The following is a 24355-nucleotide window of genomic DNA, read 5'->3' on the forward strand; positions in this document are numbered from 1 at the left end:
CCTCTCGCCCCCTCCTGTAAACACACTCCAATATCTCCACATAGAAAAGGTCCTGCTCGACTCTGATATTGGGAGAGGCTTGCACTAGAGCTTAAGTAAGAGTCTCACTCTTAAAAGCCACGGATCAGAACCATAAACCGTAGTAGGCAACAAAATATTGGTTAGCTTTCGTCTCACTACCGGCCACGCCATTTGCAAACGAAAACTGAAAACATTGGAAGTAAATGTTCAAGTTATCGTACACTATTCACTAAACAATCGTAATAAATACATTTTGGTGTAATTCTAAGGTCGTGAGATTAATTTGATAGTGTGTATGATGGAATGATTTTATCTATACAAAATATATATCAAGTATTATCGCCCGGTACATCTAGGTGATCAATATTTAACTCAGTGTCCTGTACGCGCGAAGCTGAAGTTATCATCAAAATAATTGTTATCTACATGTTAGTCAATATACTCCCCATATTAAAACAGAATAGTCTCAGCAAATATATCGTAATATTCCCTTAAAATACATAGACGTTCATCTTCGTTTACAAGCAGTTGGGAGGCCGCTCCACTGCCAGACGTACGAGCAACCGGGTCGCCAGACACAGTGATCACAATAGAATGACAACTCGTGTATTTAACTTTGAAGTTATCTTAGTATTCTCCTACGAGTTAAACAACACACATAAAAATGCTAGCACAACGGAATAAGTGATGTGTGTGTGTGAGTTAGGGAGCCACGCTGGTTACGATAATGGGTGTTTACACCCCAGCCACCTGAACCATGCTCAGTGCTTTTTTTGTTGACAGCTGAGTGAGGCGCATGTGTGTACTCTCGCTCCATGTGCTTCCCTGGCTCCTCGCCTCGCCCACTCTACCATAACTCTAAGTAAGTGACTAGTTCCCACGTCTTATTATTATACCCACGTTTTTATTATTATATTTACTCTCAACAAATACTTTACAGCTGTGTTCACGCGTAAAGATTAAACAACAACCCAGTAACCACACAAGTTACCTTCATCCCTAGTACCTTCTCACCAGTTTAGAGGCGGGACCAAACAGCCACAGCTCAACCCCCGCAAGCGCAGCTAGGTGATTACAAATGTTTAAAACTGGGGAAAAGAACGAATTACCTGGATTTACCTTAGAACCACTAACACAATTTTTTGTCATTTTTTTTTATTTATATATGAAAGAGTTCTTATATTCTTGTACAGCCACTAGCACCCGGGCAAGTCCTTAATCCTATGTTCCCCAGAATACGACCCGCCAAATCGTTTAACAAATCGTTGGGTAAACAGAGGCTTGACATCAGTTAAGCCGAAACAGTTAAGGATTGACATCCAGTAAATCCTCCCCGGCCAGGATACGAACCCAGGACAAAGCGCTCACGAAACGCCAGTCGAGTGTCTTAACCACTATACCACTTATAGTGGTATAACCACCACTGGGACTTAAAGTCCCAGTGGTGGCCTCGTCGAGAATAGGAAGCCGGCGGCTTGTCAAAGAACCCCCTCCCCCATTTGCCTCGATCTTTTCCAGCTGTACTTCAATTTTTAAAGTTAACAGTTTTAGTATTTACGGGTTCGGCGGGTAGGCGTTTCCATGGTTAATAATAACCCTGTGGGTGAAAAAGCATCTCCTGTTCTTCAGTCATATATTGTGGCTTGTTGAGCTTGAGATCGTTGCTCCTCGTTTGTGTTATATCTGATCCTTTGAAGAAATTTTTCGGATCAATATCCTCCAAATTGCTCAGTATTTTAAGTTACGATAATATCCTCCTTGTCATGCCGGTTTGCAGTGTTCTTAACCCTGTGGCCCTCACCGTTCATGATACGTAAGTCGACTTTGCTCTGGAATAATTTTTGTTGCCCGGTGTTGCACTTTTTCCAGAGCAGCTATATCCTTCTGAAGATGATACCTGGTTGATACCTGGTTGATGGGGTTCTGGGAGTTCTTCTACTCCCCAAGTCCGGCCCGAGGCCAGGCTTGACTTGTGGTCAAGCTCTGGCCTCAAGCCCATGTATGTACATGAAGTACATACTTGGGGTCTCTGGTCTGATGAGGTCTCCATGCTTGGATACAGTAATTCAAATGGGGCGCACCAGAGATTTATACAATTGAATCATTACCTTCTTTTCGTTAACGTCGAAGGTACGCTTGATTATTCCAAGTGTTTGGTTACCGTTGTTGACTGTTGCTCCTACCTGCTGTGCAACTTTCAGTGAGTGGTGGATTTTGACTCCAAGCTCCTTTTCTTCATCAATCTGTTGTAATGTAATGTTAAATATTAATAATATTTGCCAGTCTTCTGACCATTTGCGGAGTTCCTGCAGATCTCTTTGTAAGGCTTCATCATCATCACTTCACATTTCTCAAGTCAGATTCATTCCCATTTAGCATCACTCTTGGTTTTCTTTATTTTAACCATTGTTTTATCCTCTCTAGTATTCTTCCATTTATTCCATGTGCCTGTAATTTCTTTTCCAGTATTTCATGTGATACCTTATCAAAGGCTTTAGAAAAATCCAAGTATACTACATCAACTGGAAGTCCTCTTTCTGTGTAGCTGGTGACCGTTTCCAAAAATGTGAGCAGGTTTGTAAGGCGGATCTGTTTTTAACAACCCCATGTTGTGTCGATTGTACAAGATTGTTCACTGAAAGATGGTGAATGATTCCCTCCCTTAGGATTCTCTCCATGAGCTTGCAAATGTGTGAGTTCAAGCTGAACTCCACTGAACTCTTTCTGCCTTTTTTTGTTGAAAATAAGAGGTGACATTTGCATATTTCCAATCTAGGGAAACTATCCCTTGGGCCAGAGAATTTGTGAAAAGTAATTTCAGTGGTAGGCATAGTTCTTCTGACAGTTCCTTAATGACTTTGGATTGTATTCCATCCACACCTGGGGAGCCGGTCGGCCGAACGGACAGCACGTTGGACTTGTGATCCTGTGGTCCCGGGTTCGATCCCAGGCGCCGGCGAGAAACAATGGGCAGAGTTTCTTTGACCCTATGCCCCTGTTACCTAGCAGTAAATAGGTACCTGGGTGTTAGGCTGCTTCCTGGGGGTGGAGGCCTGGTCAAGGACCGGGCCGCGGGGACACTAAAGCCCCGAAATCATCTCAAGATAACACCTGGAGCTTTCGAGTCTTTTAGTTTGTCAATGTTCTTCTTGATTATGTTGCATGTTATGGTTATATTCCTATATTCCCATGCTCCCATATCTTTGCAGCCTCCACAGGTTTCCCAACGTCAAGAAAACGGTAAAATTAAAGTGCCCTCTCCTAACCTACCTGAGGATCCTAAATAGAAAACGGGACAGTACGTCACTTTTGCGAGCCGCTTCCATTTTGAAGTCCGAAAATTTTTGGCCTTGTATAACGCATACGGTCGAAATGCGACGTTCTTTGTAAGAGGACAGGTTCAGCCTTCCCTTCAAATGCCACTTCACCTGCCAAGTGGCTGTCATCCAGTCAAGAAGGATTCATGCATGAAAAACTAAATGTGTGTGGTTATTTTTACATTTTTTGTGAGTGCATTGGGCTTTGTGAGTGCATCTGGTTTTGTGAGAGCATCTAGTTTTGAAACAATATTAAGTTAGCAAACGAAGCAAACTTCAGTAGCTTTTCCAACATTGAATTTTAATGGATCATTCAACAGCTGAAAAGTCTAGTTGAACATTTTACAATCAGACAGGAATAGTAAACATTTCATAATAACATTGGCGAGCGAGATTTCCATTAGTGGTGCCTCCCGTGTCAGGTCGAGCGAGGCTTCCATAATGATGGTGGTGTGCGGTGCCTTCCGCGTTTGGTCGAGCGAAACTTCCATAATGATGGTGGTGCGCAGTGCCTTCCGCGTTTGGTCGAGCGAGGCTTCCATAATGATGGCGGTGCGCAGTGCCTTCTGCGTTTGGTCGAGCGAGGCTTCCATAATGATGGCGGTGCGCAGTGCCTTCTGCGTCTGGTCGAGCGAAACTTCCATAATGATGGCGGTGCGCTGTGCCTTCCGCGTTTGGTCGAGCGAGACTTCCATAATGGTGGTGGTGCGCGGTGCCTTCTGCGTCTGGTCGAGCGAAACTTCCATAATGATGGTGGTGCGCAGTGCCTTCCGCGTTTGGTCGAGCGAGGCTTCCATAATGATGGCGGTGCGCAGTGCCTTCTGCGTCTGGTCGAGCGAAACTTCCATAATGATGGCGGTGCGCGGTGCCTTCTGCGTCTGGTCGAGCGAAACTTCCATAATGATGGTGGTGCGCGGCGCCTTCCGCGTTTGGTCGAGAGAAACTTCCATAATGATGGCGGTGCGCGGTGCCTTCCGCGTTTGGTCGAGCGAGACTTCCATAATGATGGTGGTGCGCGGTGCCTTCCGCGTTTGGTCGAGCGAAACTTCCATAATGATGGTGGTGCGCAGTGCCTTCCGCGTTTGGTCGAGCGAAACTTCCATAATGATGGCAGTGCGCGGTGCCTTCCGCGTTTGGTCGAGCGAAACTTCCATAATGATGGCGGTGCGCGGCGCCTTCCGCGTTTGGTCGAGCGAGACTTCCATAATGATGGTGGTGCGCGGTGCCTTCCGCGTTTGGTCGAGCGAAACTTCCATAATGATGGTGGTGCGCGGCGCCTTCCGCGTTTGGTCGAGCGAAACTTCCATAATGATGGTGGTGCGCAGTGCCTTCCGCGTTTGGTCGAGCGAAACTTCCATAATGATGGCAGTGCGCGGTGCCTTCCGCGTTTGGTCGAGCGAAACTTCCATAATGATGGTGGTGCGCGGTGCCTTCCGTGTTTGGTTGAGCGAAACTTCCATAATGATGGCGGTGCGCAGTGCCTTCCGCGTTTGGTCGAGCGAAACTTCCATAATAATGGCGGTGCGCGGTGCCTTCCGCGTTTGGTTGAGCGAAACTTCCATAATGATGGCGGTGCGCGGTGCCTTCCGCGTTTGGTCGAGCGAAACTTCCATAATGATGGTGGTGCGCAGTGCCTTCCGCGTTTGGTCGAGCAAGACTTCCATAATGATGGTGGTGCGCAGTGCCTTCCGCGTTTGGTCGAGCGAGGCTTCCATAATGATGGTGGCGCGCAGTGCCTTCCGCGTTTGGTCGAGCGAAACTTCCATAATGATGGTGGCGCGCAGTGCCTTCCGCGTTTGGTCGAGCGAGGCTTCCATAATGATGGTGGCGCGCAGTGCCTTCCGCGTTTGGTCGAGCGAAACTTCCATAATGATGGTGGTGCGTGGTGTCTTATGCGTTTGGTCGAGCGAGGCTTCCATAATGATGGTGGCGCGCAGTGCCTTCCGCGTTTGGTCGAGCGAAACTTCCATAATGATGGTGGCGCGCAGTGCCTTCCGCGTTTGGTCGAGCGAAACTTCCATAATGATGGCGGTGCGCGGTGCCTTCCGCGTTTGGTTGAGCGAAACTTCCATAATGATGGCGGTGCGCGGTGCCTTCCGCGTTTGGTCGAGCGAAACTTCCATAATGATGGTGGTGCGCAGTGCCTTCCGCGTTTGGTCGAGCAAGACTTCCATAATGATGGTGGTGCGCAGTGCCTTCCGCGTTTGGTCGAGCGAGGCTTCCATAATGATGGTGGCGCGCAGTGCCTTCCGCGTTTGGTCGAGCGAAACTTCCATAATGATGGTGGCGCGCAGTGCCTTCCGCGTTTGGTCGAGCGAAACTTCCATAATGATGGTGGTGCGCAGTGCCTTCCGCGTTTGGTCGAGCAAGGCTTCCATAATGATGGTGGTGCGCAGTGCCTTCCGCGTTTGGTCGAGCGAGGCTTCCATAATGATGGTGGCGTGCAGTGCCTTCCGCGTTTGGTTGAGCGAAACTTCCATAATGATGGTGGTGCGCGGTGTCTTATGCGTTTGGTCGAGCGAGGCTTCCATAATGATGGTGGCGCGCAGTGCCTTCCGCGTTTGGTCGAGCGAAACTTCCATAATGATGGTGGCGCGCAGTGCCTTCCGCGTTTGGTCGAGCAAGACTTCCATAATGATGGTGGTGCGCAGTGCCTTCCGCGTTTGGTCGAGCGAGGCTTCCATAATGATGGTGGCGCGCAGTGCCTTCCGCGTTTGGTCGAGCGAAACTTCCATAATGATGGTGGTGCGTGGTGTCTTATGCGTTTGGTCGAGCGAGGCTTCCATAATGATGGCGGTGCGCGGTGCCTTCTGCGTCTGGTCGAAGGAATGCACCCCTCTTGTCAAGTGTATGTGTTTGTTTTGTTCTTGAGGAAAACCCAAAATTAAATTTCATCTTGAAATCACAAATCTTTTTGGGCTTGTTCATAACTGTTTTGAGGTTGTTCACAAATGGATAGTGCTTGCTTACTAACAACATTAATTTCTCTGGAAATTTTGTATTGAATTCATTCAAACGATCCATACAACTAGTAAAAAATCAAACCAGCAAATTGCATTGAATATTTGCATATTTTGTTTCAAAATTTGATTTAATGTGTCGTTTTCCATTGAGAATGTTTTGGGTTTTGAGAAAAAGAAAGTGAACTGGTAGAGATGTGTCCACAACTGGATCATGGAGTACCTAGTGTACACTGCGTCGTGTACACCAGGACCCTCAGACTGTCAGTCACTGCGTCGTGTACACCAGGACCCTCAGACTGTCAGTCACTGCGTCATGTACACCAGGACCCTCAGACTGTCAGTCACTGCGTCGTGTACACCAGGACCCTCAGACTGTCAGTCACTGCGTCATGTACACCAGGACCCTCAGACTGTCAGTCACTGCGTCGTGTACACCAGGACCCTCAGACTGTCAGTCACTGCGTCATGTACACAAGAACTCTCAGACCTCATAAATCCTTTTCCTGGTCCTGATCACAGGCAACATGTGGCATTCACGAAATTATTTACATACAAGATCAATTAGAAATAAAATAGATTTAATAAAATAGAATTATTCACTTAAATGAGTTAAGAGATGGCGTTTGTGTTCTTCGTCCGTGGCATGAAGGAAACCATATGACTAAAGCATTTGTAATAGTTCACTACATGAACTTTGACTAGATTTCTACCCAAGGCGGCCATGTTGCCCACCCTGGTGTCAAGAGGAACTCTCACACCATCAGACTCATCTGTCTGACATGACTCAAAGGTTGTCCTGATGGAGCCAGTAGAGCCAGCAATGATTCATAAGTGATCTACAATAACTTATGCGTCCACAATAGCTTTAACTGTTCAATTTTAGCCCTCAAGTGTTTTATCATAAAATAAACAGCAGGGAGGGTTCAGTCCAGCAAAAAAACAAAAACAAATTGGTACACATCAATATTATTCAGAAATTTTCGATACATTCGTAAAACGACGCACTTGTCAGTTTTCCACTTGACGAAATCTTAGAATTGCCGATGAAAATACAAAAATATTATCCCATGAGTCCTCAGTCTGTGTGTGATTTTGCTGGCTGTTGCAGCAGAGCGGCCCTGACCAGGTGGAGCTGAGTGTGTGAAAGTGTGTGATGAAGTACTTAGGGCCCTGAAAGGGAGGACCCTGGCCTGGCAGCTGGCCAGCACTTCCCCTGGCAGCTGGCCAACACCTCCCCTGGCAGCTGGCCAGCACCTCTCCGGTCATGACAAGTGGCAGCTCTGGCTATAAGCCAGCTCTCACCCCACGTTCTTGGCCTAGTGTCTCTTCCTAAAACTTCAAGGTCTCCAATATGTGTAGCACAGTGTATTATTGGCAAGTCAAGCCAACGCCAACACGTCGCCAGAATCTCACTCATGCTGGTAAAAAGGTGAATTATGTAGCCACCAACGCAGACCACCGTAATAAGGCGCGAATTTCTTGATTACCGACGGAAGTTCATAGGACCAAAACTGCAAAGATTATGTCGCCATTGACAACAGACGACTGGACAAGTTTTATTTAATGGTTTATGAGAGTACATAACTGTGTTCTTACATTCTTGCAAAGCCACTAACACGCATAACGTATCGGGCAGGTTTTTTAAACTAACGGATAAAGGTAAGATAATTAATAGGTACATTATAGCAAAATTTGAGTTCAACATAATAACTACAATATAAATTGAGTGTTGATTATACTAGGTGAAGTTGCATGTCTTAGGTACTAAAACTAGGTGAGTGAGTAGCACAAGATACATTCATTTTTTGTTTAAGTGCACCAGGAAATTTACCTAATTTAGGCTGTATAGTTAACGGATTAAATGGAAAATAATTATATATTTTCTAATCATTAGCTAAAAAGTTAATATAAGTTTGTGGCTTGTTCTGTACCTACTGTATCTGTAATCTTAATCATAAATTAAAGTTTTTGTTAATTTATAGCTGAAAGACGTAGCTTCTTTCTCTGCAGAAAAATGAAGCATGAACATGGCCTTCCACTCTTCAACTTGGACTCGGAGATAAAGTTTTTGCTTAGTCACGGTAGCCTGAGGAGTCGTCATGAACTAGTTAGGGGCAAGATAATGCAAGATACAAAAGACTCGACTTCTAGAGTTCTAGACAGATTTCAGGTTAGTATTTATTGTTGAGTTATTGAATTAGAATATAGTATGCTCGTTGACCAGACCACACGCTAGAATGTGAAGGGACGACGACGTTTCGGTCCGTCCTGGACCATTCTCAAGTCGAAACTCTTTCTAGTGTGTGGTTTGGTCAACATATTTCAGCCACGTTATTGTGACTCCTCGTCTGCATATAGTATGATCATTTCTCTTGTTATACACTAATACTGTACTCTGAGCTGTGGTGATAGTGTTAGTCTTACAAACTACAGCAGCACTAAATACTACTCTAAAATGACTGAAATGTGTTGACTAGCTTGGTTTTGTTGAGGGGCAACAGGCTTACCACTTTCCTGGCCTTCTCTTCAGTTTGAGTCTGGCACCTTGTTATATTTACCAAGATCAGTGGTAGGTTAGTTTTGTGACAAAAGTCAGCATGGATTGATTACTTTCCCAAATGCATTTTAGAATTGGTCCATGTCAACTATCAAGTTTGCTGAAGTGATCACAAGTACATGCAACTGCCTATGTAAAAATACATTTAACTGGTGTTTAGTGTTTAGTTGTAAATCAAAAATTTGTTTGAAAAGCAAACCAAAAGCATTGGTATGCTGTACTAAAGAAATAAAGCTTTCAGTTTTACAGTAGGATTTTGATTACATGCAGGTATACATTCCTAGAGACTTCATCTTAAAGTCAACAATGTTGAATAACATAAAGAACCTGGCTGTCCTAAGACCTGTACTGTACAGTAATTTCCTCTTGAGAAAAAGTCTCTGCTAGACTATTCAGCAAATTGAGATAGATAAACAGCTTGGTTGACAGCTTGGTCATGCAAAAGGAGGCGTAGTTTTTGCCGTGTTTGGCGGGGATAAATTCGGAAAAGGATTAGAGGCCAATATTGAATGTAATGATGTTCCTCTTTCTAGTGGATCCTTGGTGCTAGCCTGCTTGATACCTGCTTGACCCTGCTATACCTGCTTGACCTGCTATACCTGCTTGACCTGCTATACCTGCTTGACCTGCTATACCTGCTACCTGCTAGCCACCTGGATAGTTCTACGCAATTCAATTCAGTCCAGGCCCTTGTGAGTTTTTGTAAGCCTACTAGGGATTAGAGACCAAAACCTGGTACAAAGCACAGGAGGATCCCAGATCATCCTAACCAAGAAAAAGCCACCAGAAAGGCGAGTGAACCAAAACATAGAAAATAAGATGATAAATGGAGATGAATGAAGCACCTGGTCGTGAAGTAGTTCTCTTGTTAGTTCCACCTGCCAACCCGTTCTCGCAAATTTAATAAGTCAATATTGGACTTATTAAATATGTGCATAGGTGACATACTTAACATAATAGTTTCCCTTGAAAAGCTTCATAGAAAACACCGACCTTACCTAACCTACTTAGTATGTTAAGATAAGCATCTTATTGCTTCGTAATTACAATTATTACCTAACCTATACCTATAATAGGTTAAGTAACAATTGTAATTACGAAGCTATAAGATGCTTATTTTAACATACTAAGTAGGTTAGGTAAGGACGGTGTTTTCTATGAAGCTTTTCAAGGGAAACTATTATGTTTAGTATGTCACCTATGCACGCAACTAATAAGTCAATATTGACTTATTAAATTTGCGAGAACGGGTTGCACCTGCACACTACCATGGTACTGTGCACCTTCCTCCTCGGTCCTCTAGTCTTAACACCTCTGTCATTTAGCCAGGAAAATGGAAAAACTAAAGCCCTTGAACAGAGGTTCCTCGGTGGCTCCCAAGGACACATATCCTTGGAAGCCTTTGTCATATCTGGTCAGAGATCCGGTTAACCGGAGATTATATTACATAAATTGTCAAGTACACATTTCAAGATCTACAGAATCAAACAAGAAGGTTGTCTACTACAAGGTAAGCTGAAGTTTCTATTTTAAATGATATTTTTGATTTATAGTACAGAATGTGTGAAAATTCAAATTGTCGGTTGTGGTACAAAAAAAATGCAAATAAGGTAGTTTTTGGACTTCTCTGGTAAGAATTCTGCGTATCAGGATGTCTGGTTTATCTGTTGAAGGGTACTTCCAGTCAGGATAAATGAGCTAAGACAGTAGTCATATGAACATCATGGTCTCGTGGGAAGGCCACTATCTGGCTAAACTTGATGACACTACAGACAACCTGGGACAAACAGCCATTGGAACCGGGAACTCCAGATCCATAGATTGCCCTTCCTTCCCCCTTCCTCTGGTGCACCACTGGTGGCGAAGAAGTAACGGTGAATGGCCCCGCAATCAGACATAACAAACAAAGCCCCCCCCCTCCCCTTGGCAGAACCTTAGCATCAATCATCAAAAGACCCCACTGGAAACCACCCATCTCATTCTGAGCCAGAAAGGAAGTAAAGGGCTTTAAGCAAAGAAAATGGCCCTCATGGCCAAATGAGGAAGCCCCCCCCCTCCCTCTTCTGAAGGGTTTTTGATATTTTTGGTCCAACTGCTTTATTCCTTACCTTGATCCTTTGATTAATCCCCGATTACTGGAGGATAAATCCCTTGAGTAATTTTTCCACTTGGTCTTGAAATACCTCTATGGATTCTATGGTGTTCTCTGGAATTGGCATTGTGTCTGGGTCTCTGCAATCCTCATTTTGCATACGTTGTTTGGTGTACAGGGGCCAGATTCACGCAGCAGTTATGCAAGTACTTACGAATGTGTACATCTTTCCTCAATTATTGATGGCTTTGGTTATATTTAAACAGTTTACAAGCATGAAAACTTCCCAATCAACTATTATTGTTATAAACAGCTTCCTGGTGCTTCGGAGCTCATTAACTGTTTAATAATTATAAATAAAGCTGCCAAAGATCGAGAAAAAGATATATGTACAGGTTTGTAAGTGCTTGCATAACTGCTTGGTGAATCTGGCCCAAGTTTCTGAGTCTATTAGGTTCTCATATCTACATTTAAAACTATGTATGGAGTCTGCTTCCACAACATCACTGCATAGTGCATTCCATTTAACTACCCCTGACACTGAAAAAATTCTTTCAAATCTCTCTGTGGCTCATTTGAGTACCAAGTTTCTGCCTGTGTTCCCTTGTTCGTGTTCCACCTATACTTAATACTTTGTCTTTGTCCACCGTGTTAATTCCTCCGAAAAATTTGTCGGTGGTGATCGTGTCTCTCCTAACTCTTCTGTCTTCCAGAGACGTGAGGCTTAATTCTCGTAGCCTTTCCTCGTAACTCTTACCTCGCAGCTCTGGGACTAGTCTGGTGGCATACCTCTGAATCTTTTATAACTTTGTCTTGTATTTAATTAGGTATGGACTCCAGGCTGGATCTGCATACTCCAGGATTGGTCTGACCAATGTGGAATACAAGGTTCTGAATGATTCCTTATGGAAGTGTATAAATGTAGTTCTTATGTTGGCTAATCTAGCATATGCCGCTGATGATATCCTTTTGATATGGGCTTCTGGGGGCAGGTTCAGTGTGATATCAACCCCCGATCTTTCTCTCTACATGACTCTTGAAGGATTTCACCTCCCAGATGGTACCTTGTGTTTGGCCTCTTGCTCCCTTTTCCTAATTTCATAAATTTACACTTGAGTTAAACTTAAGCACAGTAGTCATTTTCTAGACCATTTCTCCAGTTTGTCCAGGTTGTTTTGAGTGTGTGTGTACTCTGGTCTTTGGGCCCGCCTCTCAACCGTCAATCAACTGGTGTACAGATTCCTGAGCCTACTGGGCTCTATCATATCTACACTTGAAACTGTGTATGGAGTCAGCCTCCACCACATCACTTCCTAATGCATTCCATCCGTTAACTACTCTGGCACTGGAAAAGTTCCTTCTAACGTCCCTGTGGCTCATGTGGGTACTCAGTTTCCACCTGTGTCCCCTTGTTCGTGTCCCGCCAGTGTTGAATAGTTTATCCTTGTTTACGCGGTCGATTCCCCTGAGGATTTTGTAGGTTGTGATCATGTCTCCCCTTACTCTTCTGTCTTCCAGTGTCGTAAGATGCATTTCCTGCAGCCTTTCCTCGTAACTCATGCCTCTTAGTTCTGGGACTAGTCTAGTGGCATAACTTTGGACTTTTTCCAGCTTCGTCTTGTGCTTGACAAGGTACGGGCTCCATGCTGGGGCCGCATACTGATATGAACTGAACTAGCTGAACTGACTGAAATTATACAGGCGCTACGTCAGGCTCCTCCACAAGAGATACAGCAGCCTCTATGCAGCTGTGTCACAGCCGTGGCCCGCGCTGGTAAAGGTTCCTGTGGTGGTGGTGGTGACGGCGGCGGCGGCGGCGGCGGCAGCAGCAGCGGCGGCAGCAGCAGCAGCAGCAGCAGCAGCAGCAGCAGCAGCGGCGGCGGCGACGGAAGCAGCAGCAGCAGCAGCAGCAGCAGCAGCAGCAGCAGCAGCAGCAGCGGCGGCGGCGGCGGCGGCGGCAGCGGCAGCAGCAGCAGCGGCAGCGGCGACAGCAGCGGCGACAACGGAGGCGGTGGCAGCGACGTCGTCAGTCAACTCAGGGATGACAGCAGTAATAGTGACACAGAAACATTAACTGGAAAAGGAAGTCGATGTGCATCAACTTATTTTAAAATGATTCATGACCTTAAGGAACGCGCTCAAGCCAAGTACGAGAATGAAAAAGATAATATTCTGCGTGACAGTAATTATGCCATACGACTTACAGAGAGCATTCACTCGCGGACCATCCCGAGTTACTCAGTGATCAAGAATCTGATGATGTCACCAGATGTTCCTGACGACACCAAACGCCAGGTTGGTGTGGCGGCTCTTTACGTCGTACAGTCACTTATTGACGCATTGTGTAAGTGGGACAAGGACAACAATGGGACCACCAGTCCCAGGGAGGAACAACACCAAGACGATGGCTGCTGTTGACACAAGGATCATTAGGTTTCTCAGTTGGAACATTCGTAGCATCAACAAAAGACTGAATGACCTAATTGCATATGTTACCAGTAACAACATAGATATAATTGCTTTACAGGAGCCCTACACGTCCAACATGATAAACAAAACCCCACCAAAGATCAGAGGGTATGCATCCTATAATAACAGTAACGCCACAGGCCTATTAACTTACGTCAGAAGTGATTTACCGCACATTCTTGTGAGCACGTCACACAATGTACACACACAGTACCATCACTTTCATGTACAAACTACAGCAGGCCACTTTTCATTCCTCAACGTATATGCCAGAAGCCAGAAACTCAATGTAACATTGTTCCCAGATCTAGACAATCATGGGACAATATACATGAGAGATTTTAATGCTAGACATATTACGCTGGGAGACATTACTAACAACGATAAGGGATGCAAATTTATCAAATATGTTTATGACAACAGATTAACCGTGTATACTACGGATACCCAAACTCATTTATTGGGAGGCAGACTTGATTATGTAATGGGTAGAAACCTTGTGCAAGATAGGATGGAATGTTCGTTGGTAAATCACTTAGTTAGTGATCACTATGCAGTTTCTGCTTCCTATGAGGTACAGTGTGATGTACCTAATAGACATCAGAGACGGAAAATGAATATTCCATATGGCTTGCATGACCACTTTATTAATTGTATAACAAAATGGTATCAAGATTACACAATAACGAATGTACAAGCCTTCTCCAGAGATCTCGTTGATACGATTACTACCTACTATGACACATGGGTGTGTTGGGGAACAGGTCGTAAGCCTAGCAGAAGTGGGCAACACCTACCACCACCCAAGTGGGTCCTTGACCCCGTATTTGTTAAAGAACATGAACGAGTAAAGCAACTTGGAGATGCGTACAAACGAACCAAAGCACAAGGTGACTTGCATGCATTTCTAGTTGCAAATAGATAGGTGAGAGACATGAGCAACGTTATACGTAATAAACATTGGGAAGAGTTCCTACAAAGTATAAATGAGCAAACAACACTTGTTGAAGTTTGGGAAAAGATACGAAAAATCTCTAGAAGCAGCCCAACCAAACCGCTGCACCACAGCCCACTAGAACAAGCAAACATCCTCCTTGATCAATGGGCAATAACATCGAGCTACGACTCACTCCCAATTAACATACAGCACAAACTTGATGACACACGCCCCAACAGACAACGAACCATCAATCTTGCCTGTACAGCTATCGACGTGTCGGACCTTAATGATGTAACTGAATGGGAATTAAATCATGCACTAAAGATGGGAAAATCAACTGCTCCTGGAGAGGACGGTATTACTTACAGTCTACTGAGATTAGTCTCACACGTACCAGGTAATCCACTATTAGTGTTGTACAGAATGAGTTTACGTGAAGGAGTATTACCTGATGCTTGGACAAAGAGTGTCATTGTTCCTATCCCCAAACCACACTCAGATAATTATAGACCCATATCTTTAACATCGTGTGTTTGTAAAGTGCTTGAACGTATTGTTCTAAACAGACTCATGTATCGTATACAGGGGCACCTGTCACCCCAACTGTTTGGATTTATGCCTGGGCTCAGTACACAACACTGTTTTGGTGAGTACTTCGCACATATTGAAGCTTCCCCCCAAACAGTCTTCATCGACCTAGCAGCAGCTTTTGATACAGCAAACAGAGAAATCATACTGGAACAGCTTGCCGAGCTGGGAATACAAGGAAAATTACTGAAATGGATAAAGGGCTATTTGTCTAATCGAACAGCATATGTTTTGTTTAATGGTGTTAAAAGCACAGAGAACAAACACTTTGAACTGGGAACTCCACAAGGAGGGGTCCTCAGTCCCTTGTTGTTCAACGTTCTGATGCATAAACTTATTAAAGATCTTCCAACTAATAATGAAGACACTGTCATTTGTTATGCTGATGATATATGTTTACAGGCTGCCACCGAGCCTAGAATGCAAGTTCTGCTCGACGCTTTTGCTACTAGAGCTGAGGAATGTGGCCTCCTTATCTCTGTACAGAAAACTCGTGCCCTCATTCCATGTGGTATTCCACCACCCAATTATCATATAGATGGGCGAGCACTTGAGAACTGCGAGTCTTACAGATACCTTGGTGTCCCCATTAACGACCCTGGGTACCTTTCTTCTCTCAAGAGGAGACTTTGGGAGAGATTAAAGCCCTTGCAGGTCCTTGTTGGTGTCAATCATGGGCTTAACGTGAGACTTGCTAGAATGTTTTATGTATCATTTATACGCTCTGTGATTGACTACAATGCTCTACATCTCACACTGTATACTGACAAAGAGCTGAAATCTCTTGAAACCTTGCAAAATGAAGCTATGCGTCTCATCTTTGGGGCTCCAAAGTCCACGAGAATAGTTAACATGAGAGCAGAGTTAAAATTACCTACCATAAGTGAGAGAATCTTGTCTATTAGCACAGTTTTCGGCGTGAAGGCATTGAGTAGATCTAGACAACACATGAAGTTTCAAGCTAAACTTTCTAATATGCTACACTCACCTGAGGTCTATAGAAGAAGAACGAAATCTGATTATGTATATTGGTTCTACAAGGTAGCCAACTCCATCAAAATATTAAATATGTACCCAACTCGACTAATGATTAATCAGCCAATTACTCCATGGGATAACTGGGATCTATCAGTTGATTTTGTAAATGCGCCCAAGAAAGATAGTGTGCACACTACATTGTTAAAACAGTTAACACTGAAAAGCATCACTGAAAGTACTCAGAGTATGGGTAACGATGTTTATCAGTGCTATACCGACGGCTCTGTAGAAGAAGGTGGACAATGTACCGAATGTGCATGTAACATATTTGAACAATCTTCTCTCGTACATACAGCAATGAAGCGCGTCAATGACTGGGCAAGTACAACTCAAACCGAACTTGCAGGCATATACCTTGCCACTGAATTTTTAAAAGACAAAGACAGTGGACTTATATACTGTGACTCGCAGAGTGCACTCCTGGCATTGAACGCACATAGTAGTGACACCCAGAAAATAGTCAGTGATATTCGAATGAATGTTTTAGCTGCCAAAGAAAACAGATTTGAGATTAAATTCCTATGGATACCATCACATGTTGGCATCTCAAGGCATGACACTGTTGATATGCTTGCTAAGTCAGCCTGCAGAAAACCAGTGGTAGAAATTGATATGGGTGTTTCATTAGCAGTGACAAAGAGAATACTTAAACAAATATCTAATGAAAATCTCACCGACCTAACAAATTCTCAAAGACCTGAAAGTTGTAGCATTAAATATTATGATAGATATCGTGAGGAGACATTCACATATGGGACTAATAGAACAAGAACCCGGCAATGTGATGTTATAGTGGCCAGAATACGCCTGGGATATAGACGTATCTGGCAGCTTTCTCAAAACCCAAATGTCGAGTACACAATGTGTCAACTTTGTGAAAGAGAAAACATGCACTCTCTTGAACATTATATTGTAGAGTGTCCAATACTGACTGACTTTCGCCCTCCTGGGCTAAGGTATGCTGAACTCTGTAGTTACTATATGAGTACTGGAACACTTGATGATATATTGGACTTGTATCCAAAATTGACCATGTAATGTATCAATCATACAATGTATGTATGTGATGTAACTATATAACCTGAGCTTGTAAAAGCACCTTCATCACCTTCAGTGATTAAGTGCTTAATTGCACACTAGTTTCTTTATCAGCTACCTCACCCTGTCAGGGTAAATGAGACAAATGTATGTGAATGCATGTGTGTGTGTATATATGTATGTGTATGTGTGTGTGTGTATGTATATGTATGGGTATAAAGCATATATGGAAGCTGATCAGAATTACATTTCACCTTTGTGAATGTACATTAATGACACTATGTAAAAGACACATCTAATACTTTATGTAGGGCATACGTAAATCTGTGTATCTATGTATTTACGTATGTAGGTTAGCTTAGCATTTTAAAAGCACCGAATCACCTTCTGTGGTTGAGTGTTCAATAAACCCTTGAACTGTATGTTTAACACTTCTCTAACCCTGTCCATGGAGGACAGAAGAAAATGTATATATGCTGGTTAGCATTGTAAATGTGTGGCCACGTCTGTGGTAGAAAATAAAAAAAAAAAAAAAAACTCCAGGATTGGTCTTACATATGTGGTGTACAAGATTCTGAATGATTCCTTACACAGGTTCCTGAACGCTGTTCTGATGTTAGCCAGCCTCGCATATGCCGCAGATGTTATTCTTTTTATGTGGGCTTCAGGAGACAGGTTTGGTGTGATATCAACTCCTAGATTTTTCTCTCTGTCCGTTTCATTAAGTACTTCATCTCCTATTCTGTGTGTGTGTGTACTCACCTAGTTGTGTCTGCAGGATCGAGCATTGACTCTTGGATCCCGCCTTTCGAGCATCGGTTGTTTACAGCAATGACTCCGGTCCTATTTCCCTGTCATACCTGGTTTTAAAATTATGAATAGTATTTGCTTCCACAACCTGTTCCTTAAGTGCATTGCATTTTCCCACTACTGTCACGCTAAAAGAAAACTTCCAAACATCCCTGTGACTCATCTGAGTTTCCAGCTTACACCCATGTCCCCTCGTTCTGTTACTATTCCGTGTGAACATTTCGTCTATGTCCACTCTGCCAATCCCTCTGAGTATTTTATACGTTCCTATCATGTCCCCCCCTCTCCCTTCTCCCCCTCTCCGATGGTCTTATCAGACCATCGGCGTACCCACACCAAAGACCACCTGAAGCAAGGAAGGCCCCTAAAAGGAGTGTGTCTCGAACTCCCCAGAACTCCCCAGGAAAAAGTAGTACAGTACTTGCAGAGCACACAGGGGAAGAAAACTCTGAGCATGTGCAGCCCCAGGCACTAAATGCCTGGCTCACACATACTTCCATGTAAGAACTCAGCCCAAAGGCAAAAAACACCACTTATAAAAGGAAAACCAGAGTCAGATCGACGACGGCCATCAGGCACAGACATCAGTCTAGAATTCGCAGTCTCCGTGGTGTAGTGGTAAGACACTCGCCTGGCGTTCCGCGAGCGCTATGTCATGGGTTCGTATCCTGGCCGGGGAGGATTTACTGGGCGCAATTCCTTAATTGTAGCCTCTGTTTAACGCAACAGTAAAATGTGTACTTGGATGAAAAAACGATTCTTCGCGGCAGGGGATCGTGTTCCAGGGACCTGCCCGAAACGCTACGCGTACTAGTGGCTGTACAAGAATGTAACAACTCTTGTATATATCTTAAAAAAAAAAAAAAAAAAAAAAAATTAAATTGGCCGGTGTGGTGCCTGGCTGGTCCGGGCTGGCTCCCTCTGCCCCCCAGCAAGGAGGAGGATGGTGGAGCAAACTGGCTGGGGGGAGGGAGGCTAATTTCACAAAAGTTTGGTTGTTTGTTTTCATTATTGGAGAGTTCTTTTGACAATTTTGGGGCTGCAGTCTTATGTTTAACCATTCAGTGGTTTGTTTTGATTCGCCAATCTTTCTGGGTGCCTTACCTAGATGATGGCAAAGATGATAACCTTTAAATGTAAAGTGATCACAGGCCATTGTTTCCTGCATCTCTGTGAGGGGACCAAGTTCTGGCTCGTGGTCCCTGGTAGGCAGATATAACTCCACAACTGGTAGAACTGATCAGTGTATGACAGCTTCAGGCAGCCAACAGGGCTCCCACAGAAAGTAAAGTTGCTTGGGAATAATAGCCATTTTCACATATGCCTCCATTGGAGGCATAATAATCAATTTGGAAATAACATTTGCTATCCAGAAAAAAGTTAAACAGTGTAATTGGCAAGTGTGTGAAAATCTCATGCGAGATATTTGAAATTTTGCTCATTCCTTGGGGTATGGAGTGACTAAGGGGCTATACAGAAAGTGCTGTTTTAAACCAAATTTACTTTTATATTTATTTAGATCCAAGAGCCATTTAATAGCATGTCTTTAAACTAGCAGTTTTCATCTATGCTCTGTTAAACTAATTAGTAACTAATTGTTTATTCATTACAGTGTCAGAAGTGCTACAGTATCCAGATCATACATGTGTTGTCCTCTACCGTAGCTTAGTGGTGGTGTTTGGGGTGCTCGTTCCTGACACAGGCTTCAACATGACATACCTGTCATTCCTGCTAGTGCACCCAGAATGGCCACATGCTGGTATTGTCACATTTGTTCTCTATCACTTGATTCAAGTAAGTTAATCAGTATACAACTATTAATTAGTCAGTTTTAATTAAATATAAACCAAATTGGCAGTTTGCATGGGATGTGATGGCCCCATTGCTTACCACAGTGGTACAAACAACATTGTATCACACGATAAATGGTTGGGAAGACTGGGCCTGAGATCCATCATCATCCACCCCATGAAGACCAGGGGCCAGATTCACGAAAGCACTTTCGAACCTGTACATCTTTTCTCAATCTTTGGCGGCTTTGTTTCCAATTATTAAACAGTTAATGAGCTCCGAAGCACTATAAAACTGTTTATAACAATAACAGTCTTGTATATACAGGTGAATGGGAAGTTTTCATGCTCGTAAACTGTTTAATAAATGTAACCAAAGCCGTCATAGATTGAGAAAAGATGTACACGTTCGTAGGTACTTGCGTAAGTGCTTTCGTGAATCTGGCCCCCTGGCTTTTACTGCTGTGTGAAATGTAAGGGAAGGGGGGATGGGATAAATTACAATATAAGAGGTTAGAAGGGTTGAAAGAGTTTGAGGGAAGATTTAATGTGCTAGATTTATATAGAGTAAGAATTTTGATGTTAGTATACTTGGGCAACGGGTGTTCCTTTAAGCATATTTGTTTAAATGTGACCACATTGCTGGCATTGTTGCTGGCATTGTTAATGTTATAGTGTAAGCTCTCTATGCTTCTAATGTCTTAGTGTCAGTGTTGAGAAGAACAATCGAATTACCAAAGTTCACGGTAAAGACACTCTAGTAATTAATAAAGGATATGTTTTTTACAATGTTTCATTCCATCCTGGAACATCTTTTGGTAATGAAAGAATACATAAGGTGCAAATTGGGGTTCAATACACATGTGGAAGGGATGAGGTTTTGTGGGGGTGAAGTGAAGGGTCAAAAGAATATGGGGGCAATTGAACAGTAAGGAATAGGGTAATGAGGTAGGAATAAGGGGGAAAGGGCCAGTCAGGCATTGGGTAAGGCGTTTAGTGAAACTATGGTACTTTCGGTGGGCAGGGAGAACTCTGTAGAGGTGTTGTTATGAATTCCATAACGACACCTCGTTTGGTCAGTGGTGGATTCCAGGATTTTTGTATTAACTACTATCATGTTTCTAGTGAGTGTTGTTATGTACACTTTGCATATGGTGTCTAGGGGCACCAGCTTGTAGATGGCAGGCAGTCTTCTCGAAAGCTTTGTAGTGGTCATGTCAATATAATTTAATCGACGGTATTATGTATTCTTTCTTTACCTGAAGATGTTCCAGAGTGGGACAAAACATTGTAGAAAATAATTCCTTCAATAATTACTAGAGTTTCTTTACCGTGAATTTTGTTAAGTTGATTGCTAATTATTGCTTGGTTAACTCTTAGAGGGTGCAAATCATAGACCAAAATCGTGCGTGTGTGTGTGCTTACTTTCTGCAGTATTTTCAAAGTTAAACATAATAAACACCACCTTAACACACTAATGCAACCTGTTAGCACGAAAAAAACTAAATAAAGTGCGAAACAATGAAAATAAATCAACAAAGTTATTCCCTGCGGCACCTTGCCTCATTTCTGGCCAAACAAAAATGCAACTTCTCCAGACCACTTGAGCTGAAACACAAGAAGTAGAGACTTTTTACTTGGGGTTTTGTGCTTCCTGAAGGTTAATTAATAATGTCAAAAGAAATAATTTTTTCAGGACAATTGTTTTTCTTGCACTCCGCCGGGATGCTGATGCAAGAAAGACTTTGTCTGCATTTAACAGTTGCACCGTTTAAGGGTTATTACTGATATAGTAAGAAAATACCTGTAGCTAGAACATAGAAAGCTTACACTATATGATCAACAATGCCAGCTATGCAGTCATATTTAACCAAATCGGAATTTTAAATGCAGGAATTGAGGAATGAGTAAGTAGGTGATGTGCACTACTGATATTGCACATGTTTTAAGCTTAAGGATATACATCAGTTTACTTGTCATTATGCTTGCGTCTTGCTCTCCGACTGTCCCTCGCAGTCACCTGTCCCTTAATAGAATCCTTGGTGAATCAGATACCTTTGGTATTGTTTGCCTTATGCACTTTTGTTCTAGTACTGGCATCCTTGGTGATATTTAGCACCTTTGGAATATCCCGCACATATGATGGTGCTACATAATCTCCCTGGCTTGGTGCCTGCTTTTGATAATTACTGACTTGTCATTATGTGAATAATGAAAGATTATTGAAGAACCTGATTGATAACTGTATGTGCTTATATTAAGATGAATGTTACATAATATCTGATATAAAACAATAAAGGGAATATCTGGAGTATTGGCTGATCACAGAGTTTCTCGGTATACATGTATACTGAGTTTCTCAGTATACATGTATACTGAGTTTCTCAGTATACATGTATAGAATTTAGTATGGCACATAATCCAGGGCTAAACTATTCTTGCTGGGTGGTCATTAAGGTATTGTTGTGGCCTTAATAACCCTTCAGGTTCATAGGCCTTAAGCCTAACAACAAATCAAAATATTTATGTAAAAGCAAAAGGACTTCATGAGTGTAAGAGGAAGTTGTTTACTAAGTGTAATTAGCAAATTGTATGGCAGAGTAGTGAATAAAAGAATAAAAAAAAAACTGAAATAATTCCGTGAACAAAGTTGGTTCAAGCCTGGCCTCAGACCGGGCTTGGAGAGTAGAACTCCCGAAACCCTCTCCAGGTATGCTCCAGGTTCCATTGTGAAACAAACTAATGGAACAGAGCATATGAGAGTGTTAATAAATGCCACATACATTTTATAAATTATGAAAGCATATAACAAAGTGAATGGTCTTTCTCTGGAGAGTAATGAGCATATATGGAGTTTGGAATGTTATTAAATGCTGTGGAGAGTTCTTATTGTTAATAGTGCATTGAGTAGCTGTTCCAATAATATTGCCAGAATTATCCATGGTGCTTCAATGAATATATGCATGGGGGGTCATAAGGAAGGTCAGTTTGAGAATAAAGTGTTAATTTAGTATATTACAAGAATGAGATGTGATTGAGGTGTTTGTGTGGGTTTATACATCAGTAAAACTTGCACCTGATCGACAATTGCCTTTCACAAAAGAACTGCGTCATCAACAAAAAGACCTGCATAATATGTATTTATAAGGAGTTTAAATTAATTTACAAGTTTTATTGACGTGAGTAGCCACACTACCTCACCCACCACCTTCATCTTCCTCATCTCCCTATCTCTTTCCTGTCCCTCCATACCTTCCTACTTCTTCCCTCTGTTACCTACCTACCTACCTCTTTTTCCTTGCCCTCCATCCTTTCCAGGTACCTATCAACCTCTTGTGCCTTCTCCCCCCCCTTACCTACCTACCTCTTTCCTATCCCTCTCGTATTGGCATCCTTGGTGATATTTAGCGCCCTCTGATTATCCCGCATATTTGATGGTGCTACCATTGCCTTCCCGGTTTGGTGCCTTCTTTTGATAATTACCTTATCTTACCTTACCTTACTTTCCTATCCCTCTCCACCCATACCTTCACCCACTTTCCTGGCTCCTCCTCTCCTCTCCTTAGCCCCACTCCCATCCCCCTCATTACATTAATTACTAACCAATAGTTACAATAAGCATTTCTCTTGGGCCACAGACATGCATGGGTAAAGACGTGACTCTACATGTTTCTGCAACAAATCCAGCACTCATTTTGTATCAGCGTTTTGGCTTCAAGGTGGAGGAGTTTCTCTCTGGATTCCATGACAAGTATCTACCCGAGGACAGCCCGGAATGTAAACATGCCATGTTTCTACGCCTCAGCAGAGGATTTTTTATCGAGTTTCTTAAAGTTTAGGAGAAATAAAAATATAGAAAAATAGTTTTTGTTATTACCCCATGTTTCCCAGTTTAAAACTCCAAATATGTGCGATCACCCTGAATTCCACACACACAAAAAAGAATGCTCAAGGATCATATTTCCGATAGGCATCGTATTTTGAAAACTGAAGGGGGATTTGGGCAAAATATGACCAGTTGTCATTTTCACTAATTTGCATATTTTCGGTATAAAAAGTGATAATTTAAGACTCCAAATACAGTGTACCTCAGCTTACGAATTTAATCCGTTCCTAGAGACAGTTCGTAACCCCAAAATTTGTAAGCCGAAGTGAATTTTCTCATAAGAAATAATGAAAATTGTATTAATCTGTTCCACACCCCCAAAAATTTTAACTTAAAAGAAAATTTTATACATAATTCACCCAAATCTTTAGTACTAAGGTATGTAGAAGTTATTGCTTACCTTTATTGATGACTTGTTGGTGTATGGAAGATGGTGAGGAGGGAGGGGGGAGGGGAGTCCCCTTCCATTATAACATCAGGCAGTGATGACTTCTCTAGGGTACTCTCTCTTTTTGGTATGTTTTGCCTGCATACCACTAGGACCTGTTTGTGGCTCACTGCTTGTTTTTCTCACTAAAAATATATCCATAGAGGCTTGTTTTTCCCTACGTTGTAACACTTATCCGTAGTAAAGCATCACAGTGTCCTTAAAAAGGTTAAGGTTGTTGATATGCCTTTTGCCACTTTAGCACTCATAATGTCCTGTTTCTAAGCAATTAACAGTGCATATAGTTGACATAGGTTTGTTGTACTGCCTAGCTAGTTCAACAACCCGTGTACCATTTTCATGTTTACAAATGATCCCTTGATTTTCCTCTATAGTCATCTTCACGTGTGTTTTCTTGA

At 42.8% G+C, this 24355-nt stretch overlaps 2 protein-coding genes across 5 annotated transcripts in view; one reads left to right on the top strand and one right to left on the bottom strand.

Moving 5' to 3' along the window:
- LOC123771149 (uncharacterized) overlaps positions 1 to 811 on the bottom strand; it is an 88723-nt gene extending 87912 nt beyond the window's left edge. Inside the window, exon 1 of the mRNA XM_069309716.1 lies at positions 1 to 811. The gene's annotated coding sequence lies outside the window, so the exon portion shown is untranslated.
- On the top strand, positions 805 to 23486 carry LOC138354955 (uncharacterized). 4 transcript variants are annotated; one of them, XM_069309563.1, is made up of 5 exons: positions 805 to 883; positions 8312 to 8471; positions 9392 to 9550; positions 19446 to 19627; positions 23262 to 23486. In XM_069309563.1, the coding sequence occupies exons 1-4, from the start codon at positions 837 to 839 to the stop codon at positions 19500 to 19502; spliced, it is 423 nt and encodes a 140-aa protein (XP_069165664.1). In that variant the 5' UTR covers positions 805 to 836; the 3' UTR covers positions 19503 to 19627; positions 23262 to 23486. The 4 variants fall into 4 exon arrangements, 3 of the variants coding, with proteins under 3 accessions (XP_069165664.1, XP_069165665.1, XP_069165666.1); XM_069309564.1 differs by having other exon boundaries at positions 19446 to 19592; XR_011223752.1 differs by lacking the exon at positions 805 to 883 and adding an exon at positions 961 to 1089 and having other exon boundaries at positions 9392 to 9649.
- The last annotated feature ends 869 nt before the right edge of the window (positions 23487 to 24355 follow it).

Source organism: Procambarus clarkii, chromosome 65 (assembly GCF_040958095.1).
Source record: "Procambarus clarkii isolate CNS0578487 chromosome 65, FALCON_Pclarkii_2.0, whole genome shotgun sequence".
Classification (NCBI taxonomy): Eukaryota; Metazoa; Arthropoda; class Malacostraca; order Decapoda; family Cambaridae; genus Procambarus; species Procambarus clarkii.